The sequence below is a fragment of the Oncorhynchus nerka genome, linkage group LG15 (assembly GCF_034236695.1).
Source record: "Oncorhynchus nerka isolate Pitt River linkage group LG15, Oner_Uvic_2.0, whole genome shotgun sequence".
Lineage (NCBI taxonomy): Eukaryota > Metazoa > Chordata > Actinopteri > Salmoniformes > Salmonidae > Oncorhynchus > Oncorhynchus nerka.
In genome coordinates, this window is record NC_088410.1 from 84381197 (window position 1) to 84403031 (window position 21835).

General features: G+C 41.4%; 1 protein-coding gene and 1 long non-coding RNA gene across 2 annotated transcripts; one reads left to right on the forward strand and one right to left on the reverse strand.

The window, feature by feature from the left end:
- Positions 1-5919: 5919 nt before the first annotated feature.
- On the reverse strand, positions 5920-12946 carry LOC135560250 (uncharacterized). Its single transcript, XR_010458851.1, has 2 exons — positions 12601-12946; positions 5920-8206 (listed from the first exon to the last, which is right to left on the reverse strand). It is a non-coding gene; the product is annotated as an uncharacterized LOC135560250 (long non-coding RNA).
- LOC115143423 (tumor necrosis factor receptor superfamily member 8-like) lies at positions 8792-21410 on the forward strand. The gene is given in 11 exon segments (XM_029683841.2): positions 8792-10122; positions 11314-11359; positions 17977-18081; positions 18297-18477; positions 18728-18778; positions 18780-18940; positions 19105-19260; positions 19446-19601; positions 19855-19874; positions 19978-20230; positions 21005-21410. Coding segments are annotated over 11 exon segments (1419 nt in total). The 5' UTR covers positions 8792-10062; the 3' UTR covers positions 21235-21410.
- The last annotated feature ends 425 nt before the right edge of the window (positions 21411-21835 follow it).

A 21835-nucleotide genomic window follows, 5' to 3' on the forward strand; every position in this document is an offset into this window, starting at 1 on the left:
GTGATTGACAATCTGTCTACAAAAGTGGACAATCTGCAAGGTGAAAATAGGGAAAGCAAACGGAAAATCAACGACTGTTCTTCACAACTGGAGAAGATGCAGCTCAAGATGGCAGAAATGGAGGACCACTCACGTCGCTCAAATGTAAGATTAATTTATTCAAAAGAAGGAGACGAGACTGACGATCCCATTGAATTCCTACAGATCCCTAAATGGATCCCATCAATATCTCACAAAATTGAAATAGAAAGAGCCCATCGCATCTACTCGGGACCTGGAACTAGTAATGCTTCAGACAGACCCGAGGACGCTGATCTTCAAGGTCCCCGATACAACGACCGCCAAGCCATTCTACAAGGAGCCGGAGCAGCAGAGTTCATTCACCATGATGGTAATGTTCTGTGGTTTTTCTACAGCACACACACACTGCAGTCTTCAACGAGGTCCGGAACAAACTCAGACTGAGAGGCATCCAGTCACTCCTCACCTATCCAGCAACGCTCCGGGCCACACACGGGAGAGTGTCTGTCATTCACCACAGCACAAGACGTCAAGGAGTTTGTGGCATCACTGGGCGAGGACAACCACGAGCACTGCAGTGAGCACCACGCCACTGGTCATGTTGAGAGGAAGAAGATTCAACAACGGGGCCATGCAAGCACCGGGGAACCTATGGATTAAGTGAACTGGTCAAGATCATTTTTCCACAACTCCAATGAGTTTTGAGGAACATTTGATCTAATTAACTTGTGATCATTATGAACTTCGACAACAGAGCACCAGCAAGCTAGCTAGCTAGAGAACTAGCTTTCCAGCTAGCTGGGTGATTGGGAAAGTAACGTTACAGCTAATAACGTTAGCAGCTAGCTAAGTAAGTTTTCATCACAAATGTTAGCTAGCTAACCAATTATCTCTTCAGTAGTGTTCAGTATAACCTACATGTTGTTGAAAGTTTATCTGGCTTCTATAAACTAAAATAGTATGCGGGCCCCCCCTCTCCTTCTACGTGGCCCACATGAGTAAGACATTTAAAACGTGTTAACCCTCGCAAGGCTGCTGGCCCAGACAGCATCCCTAGCCCTAGCGTCCCTAGCGTCCTCAGAGCATGCGCAGACCAGCTGGCTGGTGTGTTTACGGACATATTCAATCGCTCCCTATCCAAGTCTGCTGTCCCCACATGCTTCAAGATGGCCACCATTGTTCCTGTACCAAAGAAGGCAAAGATAACTGAACTGAATGACTATCGCCCCGAAGCACCCACTTCTGTCATCATGAAGTGCTTTGAGAGACTAGTCAAGGATCATATCGTCCACAGACGATGTAATTCACCATCACACTACACATGGCCCTATCCCATCTGGACAATTGGAATACCTATGTAAGAATGCTGTTCATTGACTACAGCTCAGCATTCAACATCTTGGTACCCTCCAAGCTCATCATTAAGCTTAAGGCTCTGGGTCTCAACCCCGCAAACTACCTGCCCTCCAGGACACCTACAGCACGTGATGTCACAGGAAGGCCAAAAGGATCATCAAGGCCATCAACCATCCGAGTCATTGCCTATTCACCCAGCTATCATCCAGAAGGCGAGGTCAGTACAGGTGCATCAAAGCTGGAACCGAGAGACTGAAAAACAGCTTCTAACAATAGGCCATCAGACTGCTAAACAGCCATCACTAACATAGAGAGACTGCTGCCAACATAGAGACCCAAATCACTGGCCACTTTAATAAAGGTATCACTAGTCACTTTAATAATGCCACTTTAATCATGTTTACATATCCTACATTACTCATCTCATATGTACAGTTGAAGTGGGAAGTCTACATACACTTAGGTTGGAGTCATTAACTTGTTTTTCAACCACTCCACAAATTTCTTGTTAATAAACTACTTTTGGCAAGTCGGTTAGGACATCTACTTTGTGCCTGACACAAGTAATTTTACTAACAATTGTTTACAGACAGATTATTTCACTTATAATTCACTGTATCACAATACCAGTGGGACAGAAGTTTACAAACACTAAGTTAATAGTGCCTTTTCAACAGCTTGGAAAATTCCGGAAAATTATGTCATGGCTTTAGAAGCTTCTGATAGGCTAATTGACATAATTTGAGTAAATTGGAGGTGTACCTGTGGATGTATTTCAAGGCCTACCTTCAAACTCAGTGCCTCTTTGCTTGACATCATGGGATTTTTTTTTAAATCAGCCAAGACCTCAGAAAAAAACATTGTAGACCTCCACAAGTCTGGTTCATCCTTGGGAGCAATTTCCAAACGCCTGAAGGTCCCACGTTCATCTGTAGAAACGATAGTACGCAAGTATAAACACCATGGGACCACGCAGCCGTCATACCGCTCAGGAAGAAGATGCGTTCTGTCTCCTAGAGATGAACCTACTTTGGTGCTAAAAGTGCAAATCAATCCCAGAACAACAGCAAAGGACCTTGTGAAGATGCTGGAAGAAACAGGTACAAAAGTATCTATATCCACAGCAAAACGAGTCCTATATCGACATAACCTGAAAGGCTGCTCAGCAAGGAAGAAGCCACTGCTCCAAAACATCCATGTGCAACTGCACATGGGGACAAAGATCGTACTTTTTGGAGAAATGTCTTCTGATGAAACAAAAATACAACTGTTTGGCCATAATGACCATCGTCATGTTCGGAGAAAAAAGGGGGAGGTTTGCAAGCCACTTCACAAAATAGATGGCATCATGAGCCAGGAAAATTATGAGGATATATTGGAGCAACATCTCATTACATCAGTCAGGAAGTTAAAGCTTGGTCACAAATGGGTCTTCCAAATGGACCATGACCCCAAGCATACTTCCAAACTTGTGGCAAAATGACTAAAGAACAATAAGATCAAGGTATTGGAGTGGCCATCATAAAGCCCTGACCTCAATCCTATAGAAAATTTGTGGGCAGAACTGAAGAGTGTGCGAGCAAGGAGGCCTACAAACCTGACTCTTATGAGCTCTGTCAGGAGGAATGGGCCAAAATTCACCCAACTTATTGTGGGAAGCTTGTGGAAGTCTACCTGAAAATGTTTACCCAAGTTAAACAATTTAAAGGCAATGCTACCAAATACTAATTGAGTGTATGTAAACTTCTGACCCACTGGGAATGTGATGAAATAAATAAAAGCTGAAATAAATGATTCTCTCTACTACTATTCTGACATTTCACATTCTTAAAATAAAGTGGTGATCCTAACTGACCTAAGACAGGGAATTTTTACTAGGATTAAATGTCAGGGTTTGTGAAAAACTGAGTTTAAATGTATTTGGCTAAGATGTACAGTGAAGGGTTTGTGAAGAATCAACAACAAGTGGGACACAATCATGAAGTGGAACGACATTTATTGGATATTTCAAACTTTTTTAACAAATCAAAAACTGAAAAATTGGGCGTGCAAAATTATTCAGCCCCTTTACTTTCAGTGCAGCAAACTCTCTCCAGAAGTTCAGTGAGGGTCTCTGAATAATCCAATGTTGACCTAAATGACTAATGATGATAAATACAATCCACCTGTGTGTAATCAAGTCTCCGTATAAATGCACCTGCACTGTGATAGTCTCAGAGGTCCGTTAAAAGCGCAGAGAGCATCATGAAGAACAAGGAACACGCCAGGCAGGTCCGAGATACTGTTGTGAAGAAGTTTAAAGCCGGATTTGGATACAAAAAGATTTCCCAAGCTTTAAACATCCCAAGGAGCACGGTGCAAGCGATAATATTGAAATGGAAGGAGTATCAGACCACTGCAAATCTACCAAGACCTGGCCGTCCCTCTAAACTTTCAGCTCATACAAGGAGAAGACTGATCAGAGATGCAGCCAAGAGGCCCATGATCACTCTGGATGAACTGCAGAGATCTACAGCTGAGGTGGGAGACTCTGTCCATAGGACAACAATCAGTCGTATATTGCACAAATCTGGCCTTTATGGAAGAGTGGCAAGAAGAAAGCCATTTCTTAAAGATATCCATAAAAAGTGTCGTTTAAAGTTTGCCACAAGCCACCTGGGAGACACACCAAACATGTGGAAGAAGGTGCTCTGGTCAGATGAAACCAAAATTGAACTTTTTGGCAACAATGCAAAACGTTATGTTTGGCGTAAAAGCAACACAGCTCATCACCCTGAACACACCATCCCCACTGTCAAACATGGTGGTGGCAGCATCATGGTTTGGGCCTGCTTTTCTTCAGCAGGGACAGGGAAGATGGTTAAAATTGATGGGAAGATGGATGGAGCCAAATACAGGACCATTCTGGAAGAAAACCTGATGGAGTCTGCAAAAGACCTGAGACTGGGATGGAGATTTGTCTTCCAACAAGACAATGATCCAAAACATAAAGCAAAATCTACAATGGAATGGTTCAAAAATAAACATATCCAGGTGTTTAGAATGGCCAAGTCAAAGTCCAGACCTGAATCCAATCGAGAATCTGTGGAAAGAACTGAAAACTGCTGTTCACAAATGCTCTCCATCCAACCTCACTGAGCTCGAGCTGTTTTGCAAGGAGGAATGGGAAAAAATTTCAGTCTCTCGATGTGCAAAACTGATAAAGACATACCCCAAGCGACTTAAAGCTGTAATCGCAGCAAAAGGTGGCGCTACAAAGTATTCACTTAAGGGGGCTGAATAATTTTGCACGCCCAATTTTTCAGTTTTTGATTTGTTAAAAAAGTTTGAAATATCCAATAAATGTCGTTCCACTTCATGATTGTGTCCCACTTGTTGTTGATTCTTCACAAAAAAATACAGTTTTATATCTTTATGTTTGAAGCCTGAAATGTGGCAAAAGGTCGCAAAGTTCAAGGGGGCCGAATACTTTCGCAAGGCACTGTATGTAAACTTCCGACAACTGTATTTCATACTATCTATTGCATCTTGCCTATGTGGCACGGCCATCGCTCATCCATATATTTATATGTATATATATTCTTATTCCATCTCTTTATTGCATTTGTGTGTACAAGGTAGTTGTTATGAATTTGTTAGATTACTTGTTAGATATTACTACACTGTCAGAACTAGAAGCACAAGCATTTTGCTACACTCGCATTAACATCTGCCAACCATGTTCATTTGATTTCTTTATACATTTCAAATCTTCCCAATGAAAAAGCGTGATAATAGTAATAATATTTACTATACAACTCTGACTTCATCTTTCAGTTGAGATCCAATTTAAAATACTTTTTAGAAATAAGGAGGACTCAACTATGGTATTAAAGGTTAAAGGTTTCATAAGAGGAAACACTACACATTTTTCTTCTAATTTACAGAAAATCAGTGAATTGGAAAATCATTGTAAAATGCAGAAAGTCTCTCTTAAAAATAACTAGTCAACAGAGAGAGAAATTGAGCTAAGAACAATTACACAGGAACTTAATGACCTGTTGCGACGTAGAGCAGAATTCATTATGCAAAGGATGTGACAAAAACACTATTTTCAAGGGAGTAGTCCTAGCCACTTACTGTCACTTCAGTTTAAACATGCTGAAACAAGATTAATACAGTTGATCAGATCTACTAGGGGATTGAAATCTGGATCCTACAGAAATAAATGCTTTTAGAGCATAATATTCAGATTTATACAGTTCATCACATAGCTTTGATACTTCTGCTTGTCGGCAGTTCCCAGAGAACCTTAAGTTGCCCAAACATTCTCAAGAATATATAATTTTATTAGAGGAACCTGTCACTTTATCTGAACTGAAAGATGCTTTTTTAAATAAGATAGATAAAAATCGCCTGTTATTGATAGAATACCTCCTGAACTCATTCTCAACTGTTGGGATGAGCTAGGACCTAACATTTCTATTGAAAAAGTACAATTCCACAGAAACATCAATACAGCTATTATATCCCTAAGAAAGGAAAAGACCTCACAAATTGTGCTAATTTTCGGCCAATGAGTTTAATCGGAACATAAATGAAGATGTATGCAAAAGTTCTAGTCAAGAGATAGTTATTAACAAGCTCATACATCCTGAACAAACAGGGTTTATTAAGGATCGTCAGGCAGCCGATAACGTGTGCCGCATGTTTCATGTGGTTGTTGAGGCGTCCTATCTGGATACACCGTGTGCTGTGCTATCATTAGATGCAGAGAAAGCCTTTGACGGCTTAGAGTGGGAATATCTATGGCTTGTTCTTGAACATTTTGGTTTTGGGACCAGATTTATACAAATGATTCGCGCCATACATGTAAATCATTCTTCTGTTATATCTACTGGCACTACCCATTCTAATCCATTTATCATACAACGAGGACGTAAACAAGGCTGTCCCGCCTCCACTATGCTATTTGCTCCCTCTTGAACCGCTGGCACAAAGCATACGTCAACATTAGGCTTCCTCACATATCAAAATCAAACAAACTGAACAAGCAATTTCTCTGTATGCAGATGACATACTGCTCTACGTCGCAAACGCTCAGAAATCCCTCCAGCCAATAATGTCTATTTTCCAATCAACTGGTCTACATCAGCTCTACTAGCTCTTAACTCAGCTATGGGAAGCGTGCAACTACCACCCATGATCCCAGTGAAGAAACAAATCACGTACTTAGGCATTACCATATCCCCATCTATTCACACTACTAGCAGGAAGAACTACTTAGAAACCTTTCAAAAGATCCAAAAATACAGAAAAAGATGGTCTGATATGGCCACTTCTTTGCATGCTAGAATCTCAATGATCAAAATCTCAATGATCCTTCCTCATATCAATTTAATGAGTTCCATGCTACCACTGCCTCCTCCTATAGACCATTGGTCTCAACTTTACTCTGTCATAAAGAAGTTCATTTGGGGGAGAAAGAGACCACAGATTAAATATGCAACACTACAGAGAACAAAAACAAAATCAGGTGGACTTGCAGTTCCAAATCCAAAAAATGTATCACCTATCATTCCAAATGAATTCCCTGAAGACCTGGTTAAACCCAGAGGCTTCTGTTCCTTGGCGTGCTGTAGAAGAGTCAATAGTTTCACCAATTAGATTACAAGATGTATTCTTTTCTGGATTGACTCCTAGAAAATGTGTGTTATTGTTTGGACCCATTATAGCACACTCAGTAAATGTGTGGAAAGCTACAAAGAAGCATATGAGAACTAATCTTAAATTGCATTCATACTCGCCAATATGGCGTAATAAATAATAATTATTGTGTAAGAAACCATTTATATCAGATTATTGGTCTAAGAAGGGTATGTATACTTTCAAAGACATTCAATTTGAATGGACTCCTCAGTTTCCAGGAAATCCACCAGTGTTTTAATGTCCAGGTTCATAATTTTGTCTTTACCTTCAACTCCGCCTATCCATGTGAGCCTATGGGGTCCCATGGGGAGCAGAACTAGCAGTACATCCATTGGTCAAACTTCTAAACGGACATGTGCCTCTCAAAAGCAGTGGAGAGAGAGAGAGCGAGAGAGTACTGGGGGAATGGCTGCAGGTCAAGCAGACACCGGATGACCACTAGGGGGTGTGGCAGGAGCCCCCAAGGGCGCCATCTGGTGCACAACCCGACTTGTCAGGGTGTGAGGTATGGAAATCCTTTTGATCTGGAGTGTAGACTGGAGCACGGGAACGGTTAGCTTGGGATTGGGTCCTGGCAGAGGCACGAGAAACAGACCAGTCCCTCCTCCAGGTGCAATGACAATGGCGCCTGTGGTCCTGGACTGAGTTACTGTTAGATGGAGGAAGGCCAGTGATGAAGTCTAGAGCTATGTGTGACCAGGGGCGACTGGGTATCCGTGAATCTACTACAGGAGAAGCAAATGGGTGACTGTCCCTCACACACAGCAGTGGCCCAGGAAAGCGCTGCTCCACAGAGGCAACCAATCAAAAACTAAATCTTGGCTTGTTCACGAGCATAAGAGTAGGGCTGTTGCTCAAATACTAGTGAACATTGTACCAAAAAGGCCCTGCAGGTTCCAAGATTACCATTGTAGCGCTCTGGAGTAGGAACAAACGGCTCCCGGTGCAGAGAGGAGGGACAGGTTGTGAGCTTTGGGCGAAGGTAGTCTCCAGAAGGGTTTTAAGAGCTTGGTCATGTTGATTGAGGGTAAACAGGTCCGGAGGGGAATCCTAGGGAGTGGTGGTGTGGTGAGTCCAGAACAGGGTTGCAGGGTGGTGAGAAGTGGAACAGGAGACAGGAGCCAGAGTCAGGGCGGCAAAACTGCAGTGAGAGGATAAACAGCATCAAGCAGGGAAACAGGTACAGCAGGGTAACAGGATCTTGAATAATAATAACGGCTAGAAGCATAAACTGACTGAGCAGAGATTACGATCTGGCAGAGTGGAAGTGGCAGAACTGAGTATTTGCAGAGGTCTAGATAATGGAACGAGTTGTAGCTGGTAGGTATCTGCGGACTCTAGCACACCTGTCCCCAGCCACACCATCACACACAAACAGAAAGGGCAGGAGCAGATGTGACAGGACCAAGGTGTCCACCCTGGACACATGGAAAAAAGCAGCAGTGGACATTTCTGAACTTGTAACCAACGGGCCTTTACATCCATGAATGTGTATCAGTAATTTGTCACTATTTCTGAGGCTATATGATATATTGTTCAGCAGATTTACTATGTAATGTTAATTGATTTGTTTTTATCCCATGATTTATTTTACATGCTAGCACATTGCCGGTGAGGGGTGGGGGGGATTTTATACATTATAAATTCATCATGTATTGTATGAATCCTATGAATTGAAATAATAAAAACTAGAAAGTAAATGCTATAAATAATTTCAAATTCTTTATATTATGCAAACCAGATGGCACAATTGTTTTGTTTTTAAAATTGATGGATAGGTATGGGCACAATCCAACACTCAGACATAATTTACAAACAAAGCATTTGTGTTAAGTGAGTCCACCAGATCAGAGGCAGTAGAGATGACCACGTGTTTGCTTGATAAGTGTATGAATTGGACCATTTTCCTGTCCTGCTAAGCATTCAAAATGTAAAGAGTACTTTTGGGTGTCAAGGAAAATGTATGGGAGTAGAAAGTATATATTTTCTTGAGGAATGTAGCGGAGTAAAAGTAGGCTTGAAAGTTGTCAAAAATATAAATAGTAAAATAAAGTACAGATACTCAGTTTCTTTATACCACTGACTGTGGGAAGGTCAACATTTTTAAATGGTAATTACTTCTACTTGACATTATCATTCACCTGAAGACAGGACAAGACGTGATTTAGTTTTTTACTAACATATGATGGGGGTCCCTGGGTCGCCGGTTTGCCTGGGCGGGGATCCATGAGCAAGAAAAGTAAAACAAACAAAAAAAATCCCTGCATTATAACATTAATAAATCAACAGAGAGGAAGACCCTGTTTGAATACTAAAAAGCAGCCCTCGTCGCTCTTTTCCTTTATCTGAAATAAGGATGGGTCGAAGCTATAGAGGTATGGCTCGGGAAAATGTCCCCTTTATCACACAATTGGAATTGTCTATACTAAAATCAACATTCAAGATCTTCAAGTTTATATCAGAAAGTTGGTTTTAGTGATGCCTCTAGTAATTTTAGTGATGCCTCTAGTAGTTTATATCAGAAAGTTGATTTTAGTGAAGCCTCTAGTAACGTGTCTGGGTACCAGTCTTTTTAGCTAACATTCTGATATTTGACAAATGACAGAAGCGGCAAGGAGTGTAATGTAATAAATGAACAGATGGCAATCAGGCTAAGCCTCTAGTGCTGTAAATTCTTCACCACAGGTGTGATCTGGGAAAACCAGAATTTAAATGTCGCGTAAATTCTTCATTATCTGATATGTTGCCCGAGTCGGTCCACGAGCGATTACCACAGATGGAAATGGCCAACACCCGCGCTATGTTAATCTGCTTCTTTATTGGACAACCCACTGACGACATAACCCCGCCAAACTCGAACATGAACAAAACCTCCACTGCATCTATTTGAGCACCTTGATCAGAGAGAGATTCAATCAGGCATGGTAAAACAACACGTTTCGGCTTGTTTCTTTTGAAAAACGACATTTTTTACAACTAGCATCTCAGTAGTTTGAAATGGATTATCAACGCCGTATTACCTCATATCCTTTGAGAATACTTTGCTTTTTTAATCTGGTGAGTAGCCTAGCCAACCGTATTTTACAACCGTTTTACTGATGCGATTGGGTTTAGTTTAGGTAGACCTAATGTAATTGCATTTTTAATGAGGAGGATGATGAGACCTAGTAAATTATTATGACTACAAGTTTATGATTATTGTGGAGATGATGATGGTGGTTTATTATCATATGTTATTATGATTGTTGTTATTGGTGTTTTTATTTGTGTTTATAATAAATATTTTATAGTTACAATTACAGTAGTCTGTTACATTTGACATTGTTATAAATGGCAGTGTAACCATTATTCTTAAATGTAACACTATTCTCTCTTGGTTGATACATGTTTTAATAATGGAAAATAGCCTGCAGGTAAGTGAACAAGAAAGAAATGACTAGGTAGCCACTGCTCTTACAGGAACAGAAACCTTTTTAACCAAAACCCCAGCGAGGCCTGATGGTAATTGGTCCTATACTGCCAGTAAAAAGTCATTCTGGTATTGTACATAGTTATATGTAGAGCAGGTCATCCACTGAAATCAAGAATGCTCTCATAACATGTTAGTTAACACCAGGGGGTTAGTTTATTGACTGTTTTATAAAGCTTATCAATCTGAAAGAACTGTTAATATAAGAGTTTAAATTGTGTAGTTGTTTTTTTTGTTGCTTAACAAAAACTTAACTTATGACAGCACTATTATTGATTTGGCCTAATATTGTTTTGATTGCCAGTAGCCTACAGCCATAATAAGCTTAATATGTGTCAACATGAACTTGAATGTGGAGCTCAAGATGACCCTTTGGAATTTGTCCACTTAGTCAAACAATCTTTCCCAATAGGGAGATAATACTATACTATTACTACAAATAATAATAATAATAATAACTAGTATTATAATACTATTCAGTTTTTTGTTTTGTATCATTTTTTTTTTTACCAATAATTTGTTGGTTTGTTTGTGTGGGTGGTTTTGCCAGGTATTTGTTGGTACATTCTGTCACATTGGTCACTGTTTTCTGAACTGGATACTGGTTTGTGGTTTTGAGAGGAAATGTAGGTGTCCTGTAGATAAGTGTGAGGTGGCCTTGACATTTCCATCGTGCGTGCAATGTTCGTCATAGCTGACGTTCACTGTGGGAACTGAAATATCCTGTTGTTGCGAAATAAAATAATGATTAATCTAATGAAAAATATTCTCCCTCTCAGGTTTGTTCTGTGTTGTTGTCTAGCTGTCCTCGTACCTGTGACCCAGGTAACGTAATCAGCTTCTTCCCCCTGATCTAGAGTGTAAAAGTGTGGTGAAAGATTACACTTGTCTCACAGTAGTTACGTGTCCATCTAATTGGCAACATATCTTCATGCTAATATTCTGAAATCCACGTAAAAACAATATTCGCATTTTCCCACCTGAGATGTTTCCATCAAATTGACCAGTTGTGGAGAAAAGGCTGTGCGTGATGACGTGCTGCACATAAACATAACTTTTTCGGTTAAATTCTCATGTGCCAAATAAAGAATACATGTTAAATGGGTTTCCATCGAATTTTCAACTCTACTATTGGTTTTGAAAAAAATAAATGACTGATGGTTTTGTTAAAAAAACGTTTAGCCTTATATTGCAAATGTGCCCACTCTGGTCTTGGCACATGCGCTCTAGCCAACAGCTGGCAGAAACATTTCGGGTAGGATAGCCTACATCCGGGTCATTCCACCCAGGGCTGAGTGTCTGTAGGTTTTTGTTTTTTCCTTTCAATTAAAATCTAGACAACCAGGTGAGGGGAGTTCCTTACTAATTTGTGACCTTAATTCAATCAATCAAGTACAAGGGTGGAGCGAAACCCCACAGACACGCATCCCTCTGTGGAATGAGTTTGACACATGTAGCCGACATGATGAGATTATTATAGATGAAAGAGCGATATTATTTGTATTAGTCAAAAAGCAACCAAGCATCGATAATCATGTCTCCAGAATAAGGACCTCGATATTTATTGGAAAGGAGCATTAATCACTGCGTGCACTTTCAACACCTTCTGAAGTTCATAATAGCGTATTTCATCTGTAGCCTAATAAACAGTAGCGGTGCGTAAAACAGTAGCGGTGCGTGGGTAAAATGTGTTGTGCGATGTTTGCTCAATAACCTGTTAGTTCAACTTCATATGCCTTGACACCGTGATATATAGGCCTAAACCCGAGACAATAAAAATACACAGTGGCAGAATAAATTCAACCACACATTTGTTTCCTTCCAAAACCGGAAAGTCCACAAAACAAATTGCATGTACAAACAGTTACATGACCTGCAGCATGGTCAATCAATGTAATGTTTCAAGCATTTTCGGAATACTAAGGAACTATTGATTTAGAACCACCGAGTTAAGTCACAAAGAAAACAGGAGCTGCCTCCACTATTCCAGAACCATTTCAACTTCGACATTTCAACGTCATCTAATTACCAATGCTTAGTCTAATACAGTGAAAACTAAAACATACCAAAAACGATTTAGTCCAATCAACAACGTAAGATACATATGATGTGGCTGTCCATGGGACTGATTTCTGTGTGCAAATATGTGTGTGCGTGCAAGTAGAAAAAAAACATGTTGACTCACTATTTATAGAGAAACGCCAACGTCATCCTCCTCTTTCATGTTGACTAAACGGTCTATGACTCTGTCATACAATACAGTACATGCTTTTTAGTTTTTGTTGTCCTAGGTTACCTGGCTAAAATACTTGCTCTCCTAACTTATTTTCAAAGGAACGATAAGCCAGGCCAGGTAGTTAACATTAGCATACTACATCCACTGTAACTACATGTTGAACTTCCATCCTCTCAGGCCAGGGGCACAATGTATGAATTTATGGTTGGATCAGAATCGCCATTATAATAATTTGGCTAAACAGAGAATTAAGTACAACCACAAGTCCACAGAAGAACAAATCATTGTGTGACTCCCAAGTTTACTTCCATATGATGGTTATTATATCAATATTGCCATCAATATTACTCGCATAATTAATTTTACCAAAACAAAAATATCCAATCTTGTCTTGCGCATTTTGTTCTGTCGATATTTGGAAAGTTTACTGACAAAATTATCTGTTTACATTATCCGACATGTACGTTACTCGCATAAAAAGGTTGGATGGAAACGTGGTTACTGATACATGGTGAATTCACTTCATGCTTTCATTCACCAAAATCTTTTTTAACCATTCAGTAATTGAAAATTGATTCAACACTTTCAGAAACTGCCACTTCGGAGCCTATGATGAAACGTCATGGCACAGGAAGTAGCTGAGCACATACAGTGGGGCAAAAAAGTATTTAGTCAGCTACCAATTGTGCAAGTTCTCCCACTTAAAAAGATGAGAGAGGCCTGTACATTTTCATCATAGGTACACTTCAACTATGACAGACAAAATGAGAAAAAAAAATCCAGAAAATCACATTGTAGGATTTTTAATGAATTTATTTGCAAATTATGGTGGAAAATAAGTATTTGGTCAATAACAAAAGTTTATCTCAATACTTTGTTATATACCCTTTGTTGGCAATGACAGGGGTCAAACGTTTTCTGTAAGTCTTCACAAGGTTTTCACACACTGTTGCTGGTATTTTTGCCCATTCCACCATGCAGATCTCCTCTAGAGCAGTGATGTTTTGGGGCTTTTGCTGGGCAACACGGACTTTCAACTCCCTCCAAAGATTTTCTATGGGGTTGAGATCTGGAGACTGGCTAGGCCACTCCAGGACCTTGAAATGCTTCTTACGAAGCCACTCCTTTGTTGCCCGGGCAGTGTGTTTGGGATCATTGTCATGCTGAAAGACCCAGCCACGTTTCATCTCCAATGCTCTTGCTGATGGAAGGAGGTTTTCACTCAAAATCTCACGATTCATGGCCCCATTCATTCTTTCCTTTACACGGATCAGTCGTCCTGGTCCCTTTGCAGAAAAACAGCCACAAAGCATGATGTTTCCACCCCCATGCTTCACAGTAGGTATGGTGTTCTTTGGATGCAACTCAGCATTCTTTGTCCTCCAAACACGACGAGTTGAATTTTTACCAAAAAGTTATATTTTGGTTTCATCCGACCATATGACATTCTCCCAATCTTCTTCTGGATCATCCAAATGCTCTCTAGCAAACTTCAGACGGGCCTGGACATGTACTGGCTTAAGCAGGGGGACACGTCTGGCACTGCAGGATTTGAGTCCCTGGCGGCGTAGTGTGTTACTGATGGTAGGCTTTGTTACTTTGGTTCCAGCTCTCTGTAGGTCATTCACTAGGTCCCCCCGTGTGGTTCTGGGATTTTTGCTCACCGTTATTGTGATCATTTTGACCCCACGGGGTGAGATCTTGCGTGGAGCCCCAGATCGAGGGAGATTATCAGTGGTCTTGTATGTCTTCCATTTCCTAATAATTGCTCCCACAGTTGATTTCTTCAAACCAAGCTGCTTACCTATTGCAGATTCAGTCTTCCCAGCCTGGTGCAGGTCTACATTTTTGTTTCTGGTGTCCTTTGACAGCTCTTTGGTCTTGGCCATAGTGGAGTTTGGAGTGTGAATTGTTTGAGGTTGTGGACAGGTGTCTTTTATACTGATAACAAGTTCAAACAGGTGCCATTAATACAGGTAACGAGTGGAGGACAGAGGAGCCTCTTAAAGAAGAAGTTACAGGTCTGTGAGAGCCAGAAATCTTGCTTGTTTGTAGGTGACCAAATACTTATTTTCCACCATAATTTGCAAATAAATTCATAAAAAAACAATGTGATTTTCTGGATTTTTTTTCTCATTTTGTCTGACATAGTTGAAGTGTACCTATGATGAAAATTACAGGCCTCTCTCATCTTTTTAAGTGGGAGAACTTGCACAATTGGTGGCTGACTAAATACTTTTTTGCCCCATTGTACATGTCACTGCCAAAATAAAGGAAACACCAACACAAAGCGTTTTAATGGTGTTGGGCCACCACCAGCCCCAATATAGCTTCAATCTACTTTGGCATAGATTTTAAAAGGGTCTGGAACTCTATTGGAAGGATGCGACACCATTCTTCCACGAGAAATTCCATAATTTGGTGTTTTGTTGATGGAGGTGTACAACGCTGTCTCACCCCATAATCGAATCAAATTTTATTGGTCACATACACATATTTAGCAGATGTTATTGAGGCTGTAGCGAAATGCTTGCGTGTCTAGCTCCTGCAGTGGAGTAATATCTAACAATTCACAACAATACACACAGATCTAAAAGTAAAATAATGGAATTAAGAAGTATATAAATATTAGGACAAGCAATGTCGGAGTCCGGAGTATAATATATATATATATATGATGTGATGGAATGTATATTATGGACAGTATGTGGAAAGAATATTTAGTGTATCTGTAGAATACGTAGAGTAGAATAGTACATACAGCAATAGTTGAATAGGATGGCATTGACTAGAATACAGTATATACACACATATGAAATTAGTAATACAGCATGTAAACATTATTAAAGTGACCAGTGATTCCATGTCTATGTACACAGGGCAGCAGCCTCTAAGGTGCAGGGTTGAGTAACCGGGTGGTTGCCGGCAAGTGACTAAGTTCAGAGCAGCGTACTGCGTGGAGGCTGACTAGTGAAGCCTATTTAACAGTCTGATGGCCTTGAGATTGAAAAAAACGCTTCTGTCTCTTGGTCCCAGTTTTGATGCAAGTAAACCCCCTATGCTCCTTTGAGACCCCACTTTCAAAGTCACTGAGATCTCTTCTAGCCATGGCAGCCAAAATAATGTTCAACTGGGCATTTTTAAACATGACCCTAAGCACGATGGGATGTTAATTGCTTAATTAACTCAGGAACCACACCTGTTTGGAAGCACCTGCTTTCAATATACTTTGTATCATTTACTCAAGTGTTTCCTTTATTTTAGCTGTTACCTGTAGTTTTCTGTGGTTTTCGTGGCATGTCATACTCTTTTTGGCCAGACAGAATCAGATACATGGGCGACATATAGTAAGACAGAGGGGCACTGTTTTGCTCAATAGGATGCTTTTTCCGGTGTGAAATAGAAGGAAAGTTGGCGAGTGCACTGTTCGGATCAATGTTTCATATACTGTATCCACTAGATGACTGACATTGGTTTGGATGTTGGAATAATTTTGGATAAACTTGCAAAGGTACCCTACTTTTCTGTCGCCGACCCTGTTTGTGTACTGTCTAACAGAGACTAATTTAAGTACTTACTCTTCAACTTCCTTTTTCGTCCTATGTTGTTGCACAAACCACAAAGCACTTCCTTATGACACAGCTACAATATGTAACTTTTTGGGCGGCCACAACAAATTCACATAGAGTGTGAGTTATCGATCTGTCATTCTCATTGACAGCAAGTCTAAGAAGAGCTGGTCATGGGTGCACCTCAGCCACGCTCAAGGTACTAAATTATATCATAACCGCCATCGATAAAAGACAGTACTGTGCAGCCGTCTTCATCGACCTGGCCAATGCTTTCGACTCTGTCAATCACCGTATTCTTATCGGCAGACTCAATAGCCTTTGGTTTCTCAAATGACTGCCTCGCCTGGTTCACCAACTACTTCGCAGACAAAGTTCAGTGTGTCAAATCTGAGGGCCTGTTGTCCAGACCTCTGGCAGTCTCTATGGGGGTACCACAGGGTTCAATTCTTGGACCGACTCTTTTCTCTGTATATATCCACGATGTCGCTCTTGCTGCGGGTGATTCCCTGATCCACCTCTACACTGTGTTAACTAACCTCCAAACAAGCTTCAATGCCATACAACACTCCTTCCGTGGCCTCCAACTGCTCTTAAACGCTAGTAAAACCAAATGCATGATTTTCAACCATTCACAGCCCGCACCCACCCGCCCGATTAGCATCACCACTCTGGACGGTTCTGACCTAGAATACGTGGACAACTACAAATACCTAGGTGTCTGGCTAGACTGTAAACTCTCCTTCCAGACTCATATCAAACATCTCCAATCCAAAATCAAATCTAGAATCGGCTTTCTATTTCGCAACAAAGCCTCCTTCACTCAAACTTACCCTAGTAAAACTGACTATCCTACCGATCCTCGACTTCGGCGATATCATCTACAAAATAGCTTCCAATACTCTACTCAGCAAACTGGATGCAGTCTATCACAGTGCCATCTGTTTTGTTACCAAATTGCCTTATACCACCCACCACTGCGACCTGTACGCTCTAGTCGGCTGGCCCTCACTACATATTCGTTGCCAGACCCACTGACTCCAGGTCATCTATAAGTCTATGCTAGGTAAAGCCCCGCCTTATCTCAGCTCACTGGTCACGATAACAACACCCACCCGTACCACGCGCTCCAGCAGGTATATCTCACTGGTCATCCCCAAAGCTGCCAACACCTCCTTTGGCCACCTTTCCTTCCACTTCTCTGCTGCCAGTGACTGGAACGAATTGCAAAAATCGCTGAAGCTGGAGACTTACATTTCCCTCCCTAACTTTAAACATCAGCTATCTGAGCATCTAAATGATCGCTGCAGCTGTACATAGTCCATCTGTAAATAGCCCACCCAATCTACCAATCTAAATTAGGCGAACTATTATAATTTTAGCAACCAGGAACTGGCAGAGCGATGTCTGCATATTGCATCTTTAAAAGGAAAGATTGGTTGTGGTTTGCAGGCAACTTCACATTCAGAACAGTCTTTGGGGAATCATTCTTCCATTCCTGGATCTTAACTTCAGTGAACCCATTGTACTTACTAAAGTGACAATGCATTGAGAGAGAAAGATTTAGGGAAGGAATGAGTGTGTAATCAGGATGTTGATACATTAGGTGAACACCTCTCTGTCATTTGTGTTTGTAGGCTTCATCATTAACAAGTGTAAGTGTGTCCCTTGTCCCGATGGCTACTACTGGTACAAGCTTAATGGCCGTCCTAAGTGTGACTTCTGTACTGAAGCCTGCTCAGGTAACTTTTAGATATAGGCATTACCTTGTGTTAGTTCATTCCTCTACACAATAGACATCATACCCATAATTTGTAGTTTAACTCAAGGTAACAATAGTTTCATGTAAAATGCTGCCGTTATTTTACTTTTGAATAGAGTGGATAAACATATTCAGAGCAAATGTCTCATTGGTAATTTGTGTGTTTGTGTGTCTTGTCTTTGTTGGTGGGCAAAGTTGATCGGCACTTGACACAGGTGAAGGAATGCCGCCGGGACTCAAACCGTGAGTGCCACTGTGACAGGGGCTTTTTCTGTGCCAGCACTGCCCAGTATACCTGCAGGAGGTGTAAACCGTGCGTGTCTGGCACCTTCTCCAACACAGCAAACCTAGCCACGTCCTGCAAACCCCACACAGTGTGAGTCCACAGCTACAGAACACTGGTACCGAGCACCACATGCACTGTACTGATTCACATGTTGCCTACCTATAAATATCTCAAATATGATGCTGTAGCTCCTTCTACTGGATTTGAGTCATTTGAAACTAACAATTGTACCCAAGGCCTACTTTTACAGTAAATGAAATGATTATTAATACTAGTAGTATCGAACACTGTACTTTCTCATTTAGATAAACACGTTATCTCCTGGCTTCTCTCCTACCAGTTGTGGCCGTAAGGGAATGACCATGGTAACAGAGGGCACTGCCTCTCAGGATTGTGTGTGCCCAGACTTCCCCCACCTCTCCTACAACTACTGCACTTCCACCTGCTCAAAGCTCAAAGATGTCCCTTCGTTCTGCTATATCCAGTGGTGTCGGCACCAACATAGAACTCCTCATCGCGAGATCCGCATCTCGACTGGTTTGGTCTCCTGAGGGTATGGCTCTTAGAAAAGCTTTTTCATACTTGAGTGAAATCCAAGCATTTCCTGCTCTGTCCCCTGGAGCGTTTTAACAAGCTTCACCAGTCAAGTACTAGAGGTCTTGTTGTCCCGTGACGTCACCCTGCCATTTAATCACACATGTTGTCTATTTATTCCAGACGTTCTCATCAGGTCCTCTCTGTCCCAAGCCAGGAGAGACCCCTCCATCTCCCTCCCAACCAAGCTCACCACCAGGAGAAAGCCATGCAAGGTGGACAGTGACACCTCACCTGCAGAGTCTGCCTCTGCACCCCCTCTTACCACAAAAGACAATGGTATAGTTCTCAAAAGACTAGAGTATCCCCTCTCTCAATTTCTACTAGATGTGACAATTCATAATTCTTTCAGAAATTAATTTGTAGTTGGTGTAGTCCTTTAAATGGTCTGTTATATTCAGTGAAAGTAACATAACACTGACAGGTTCACCACTACAGCCTGCTTCTGTCTCTGTTCACCCCAGACTCACCTCATCTCCCAGTCCCAGCCTCTGGACAGAGCCCTCCCAGTCTCCCTTTGCTGCTGCTGATAGTTGGGCTCCTAGGGGTCACTCTGCTGCTGATTGGTTACTTTGTGGGGTGTAGGGGGAGGTCACTGGAGTCCATGCACAAGTGGAAAGGTGAGAGAGTAAAGTAGTTAGATAACAAACACATATGCAGTGATGCATGGAATTTTTCTATAAGACATAGTAAGTAAATAAATACACTAGCAACAATTATTGACAAAGCGAACACTAACACCACCTATACTCCCCTGCAGGGGGAGACAGTGAAACATTGTGTGTATACATACGTGAAAAACAATGTATTTTGATTACTATTATACTCAGTCTAAGACTTGACCACTTATAAAGATAATTTTGATTCCTTTAGGTCCAATGTTTAGGAAATATGTGAGTACAGTACTTATTCTCTAGTTGCATAAAGTTTGAATCAAACTACTGTCCATTGTTGCTAGAAGTATAAATGTTGACTTCTCTACCTTGGGACAACCAGATTTGTAAGGAAAGTCTGAGAGGGAGCTATAAAGCGTGGGAGTGCCCGCCTTGTCCTGCTGCCCTACAGACGGCTTCCTATAAGCAGGCCAAGCTGCCACAGGAGAGAATCCCACACCTGGAGGCCCAGCATCTTCTGGGGAGGGAGACTGGGGGAGATCCTAGACGGGAGGGTACAGGGTCACAACCTCCAGGGGGCATGCAGAATGTCTCAGTAGATCCCTCTGGAGGAGAAAACATGAGCAACATAGTAGGTAGGTGTAGTGGATCACTCTGCACTGTTACTGATTTATTAAATGCATGAATGTCATATTATTACACTGTATATGTTATGTTTGCCTGATGTGCAGACACATTTTGAGAGTCATATTTTCTGCTACATTGTCCAATAACTAGGGCCTAGAGCCCTCAAACTCAACTCTGGACCTCAAAACGCTGGACCTTTTTTTTCATAGTTCCCCTTTAATCAGGGATTGATTTAGACCTGAGACACCAGGTGGATGCAATTAATTGTCGGGTAGAATAGAAAACCAGCAAGCTCGGACCTCGTAGGGTAAGAGTTGATTACCCCTGGCCTAAAGGGCCGGGAAAATTCAGGTCTGGAAAAATGTGACTCCGTGTTCTGCACAAGGAAGTGAGTTTTTTTTAACATGCGTCCGAGTTCACATGACCCGTTCCAGTTGTTTTCTTTGGCCGCGAGTTGAGACATACTTCTTCTAGTTTGAACTTCCTGTTAACGTTTCCCTGCCAAGAAACAGTAGCACCAGTGCAGTGCATACTTTAAATCAGGGTCAGAGGTTAATTTAGTGAGGATACAGGAAGCCAGAATCATGCATACAAAAACAGAAGCATATGCTGCTGAGTGATGCCAGCTTTTCACTTCCTCTCTGTCATATTGTTCATTTATTACACTGCTAAGTCCACCAGGTTTTACATCAGCATTTACTGTGCATAATATATATACATTTGTGTCACCTGTTTCAATAGTTTCATCTAATAATGTTTGTGCTTGTTGGTGTTTGATTCAGGGTCCATATACATCTACTCTCCAGGGACAGTTGTCCTGGGATCCAACAAATCAGACAGGGAGGGGAATCAAGGGGAGAGTGGAGGAGAGAGCTGTCCCCTCACCACCAAGCCCCAGCAGGAGTCCTCCTACCCACTCCCTTGGGGCTCCGCTCTGGGGCCAGAGAGAATGAGTATGCCGAAGGATACCTGCAAAGAGCTGAGCTACCCTGTCCCAGCCACCAGCAATTGAAAACTATTTAAAAAATGGTGGGGGGGGGTGTGAGGGGGAGCAGGTTCAGTCAATATCATACCATCTCTGGGAGAGTGGAGACTGAATATAATTTGCTACTGTAAAGACAGACTGAATTGCAAAATCCACTGGGGTCTATGGGCCTTCTATTATTAAAGAGTGACAACTTGTTTGAACTGCATGTTATGGTCTTACTTCACAGCAGCAGTGCTGGGACAGTACCTAAGAGAGGAATGCGTGTTTGATATGCGGTGATGACGCTGTGAGTTGGAGTTTCCCATGCTAGGGTACATGTTCACAATGGTGCCAGACATTCTTGCTCAGACATTCTGCTCAAATTAAACTGTATCAACCACAAAAAAATGCAAAGACAAACACTTCATACGAGGTGTGAAGTAACTTCAATAACCATGATAGTTGGGGTGTAAAGAGCATACCATTTTTCATTGTGAAGTAATACATAGACTGTCTGGGAAATGTATACTCAAACATAGCCATGTTCAGCATAGGGCATATTTTCATTTTAAAGACAGCATAACACAATGACAATTTTACAAGGCTACTGCCTTAATGTTCTCTTACAGGGAAGAGCAATAATCAT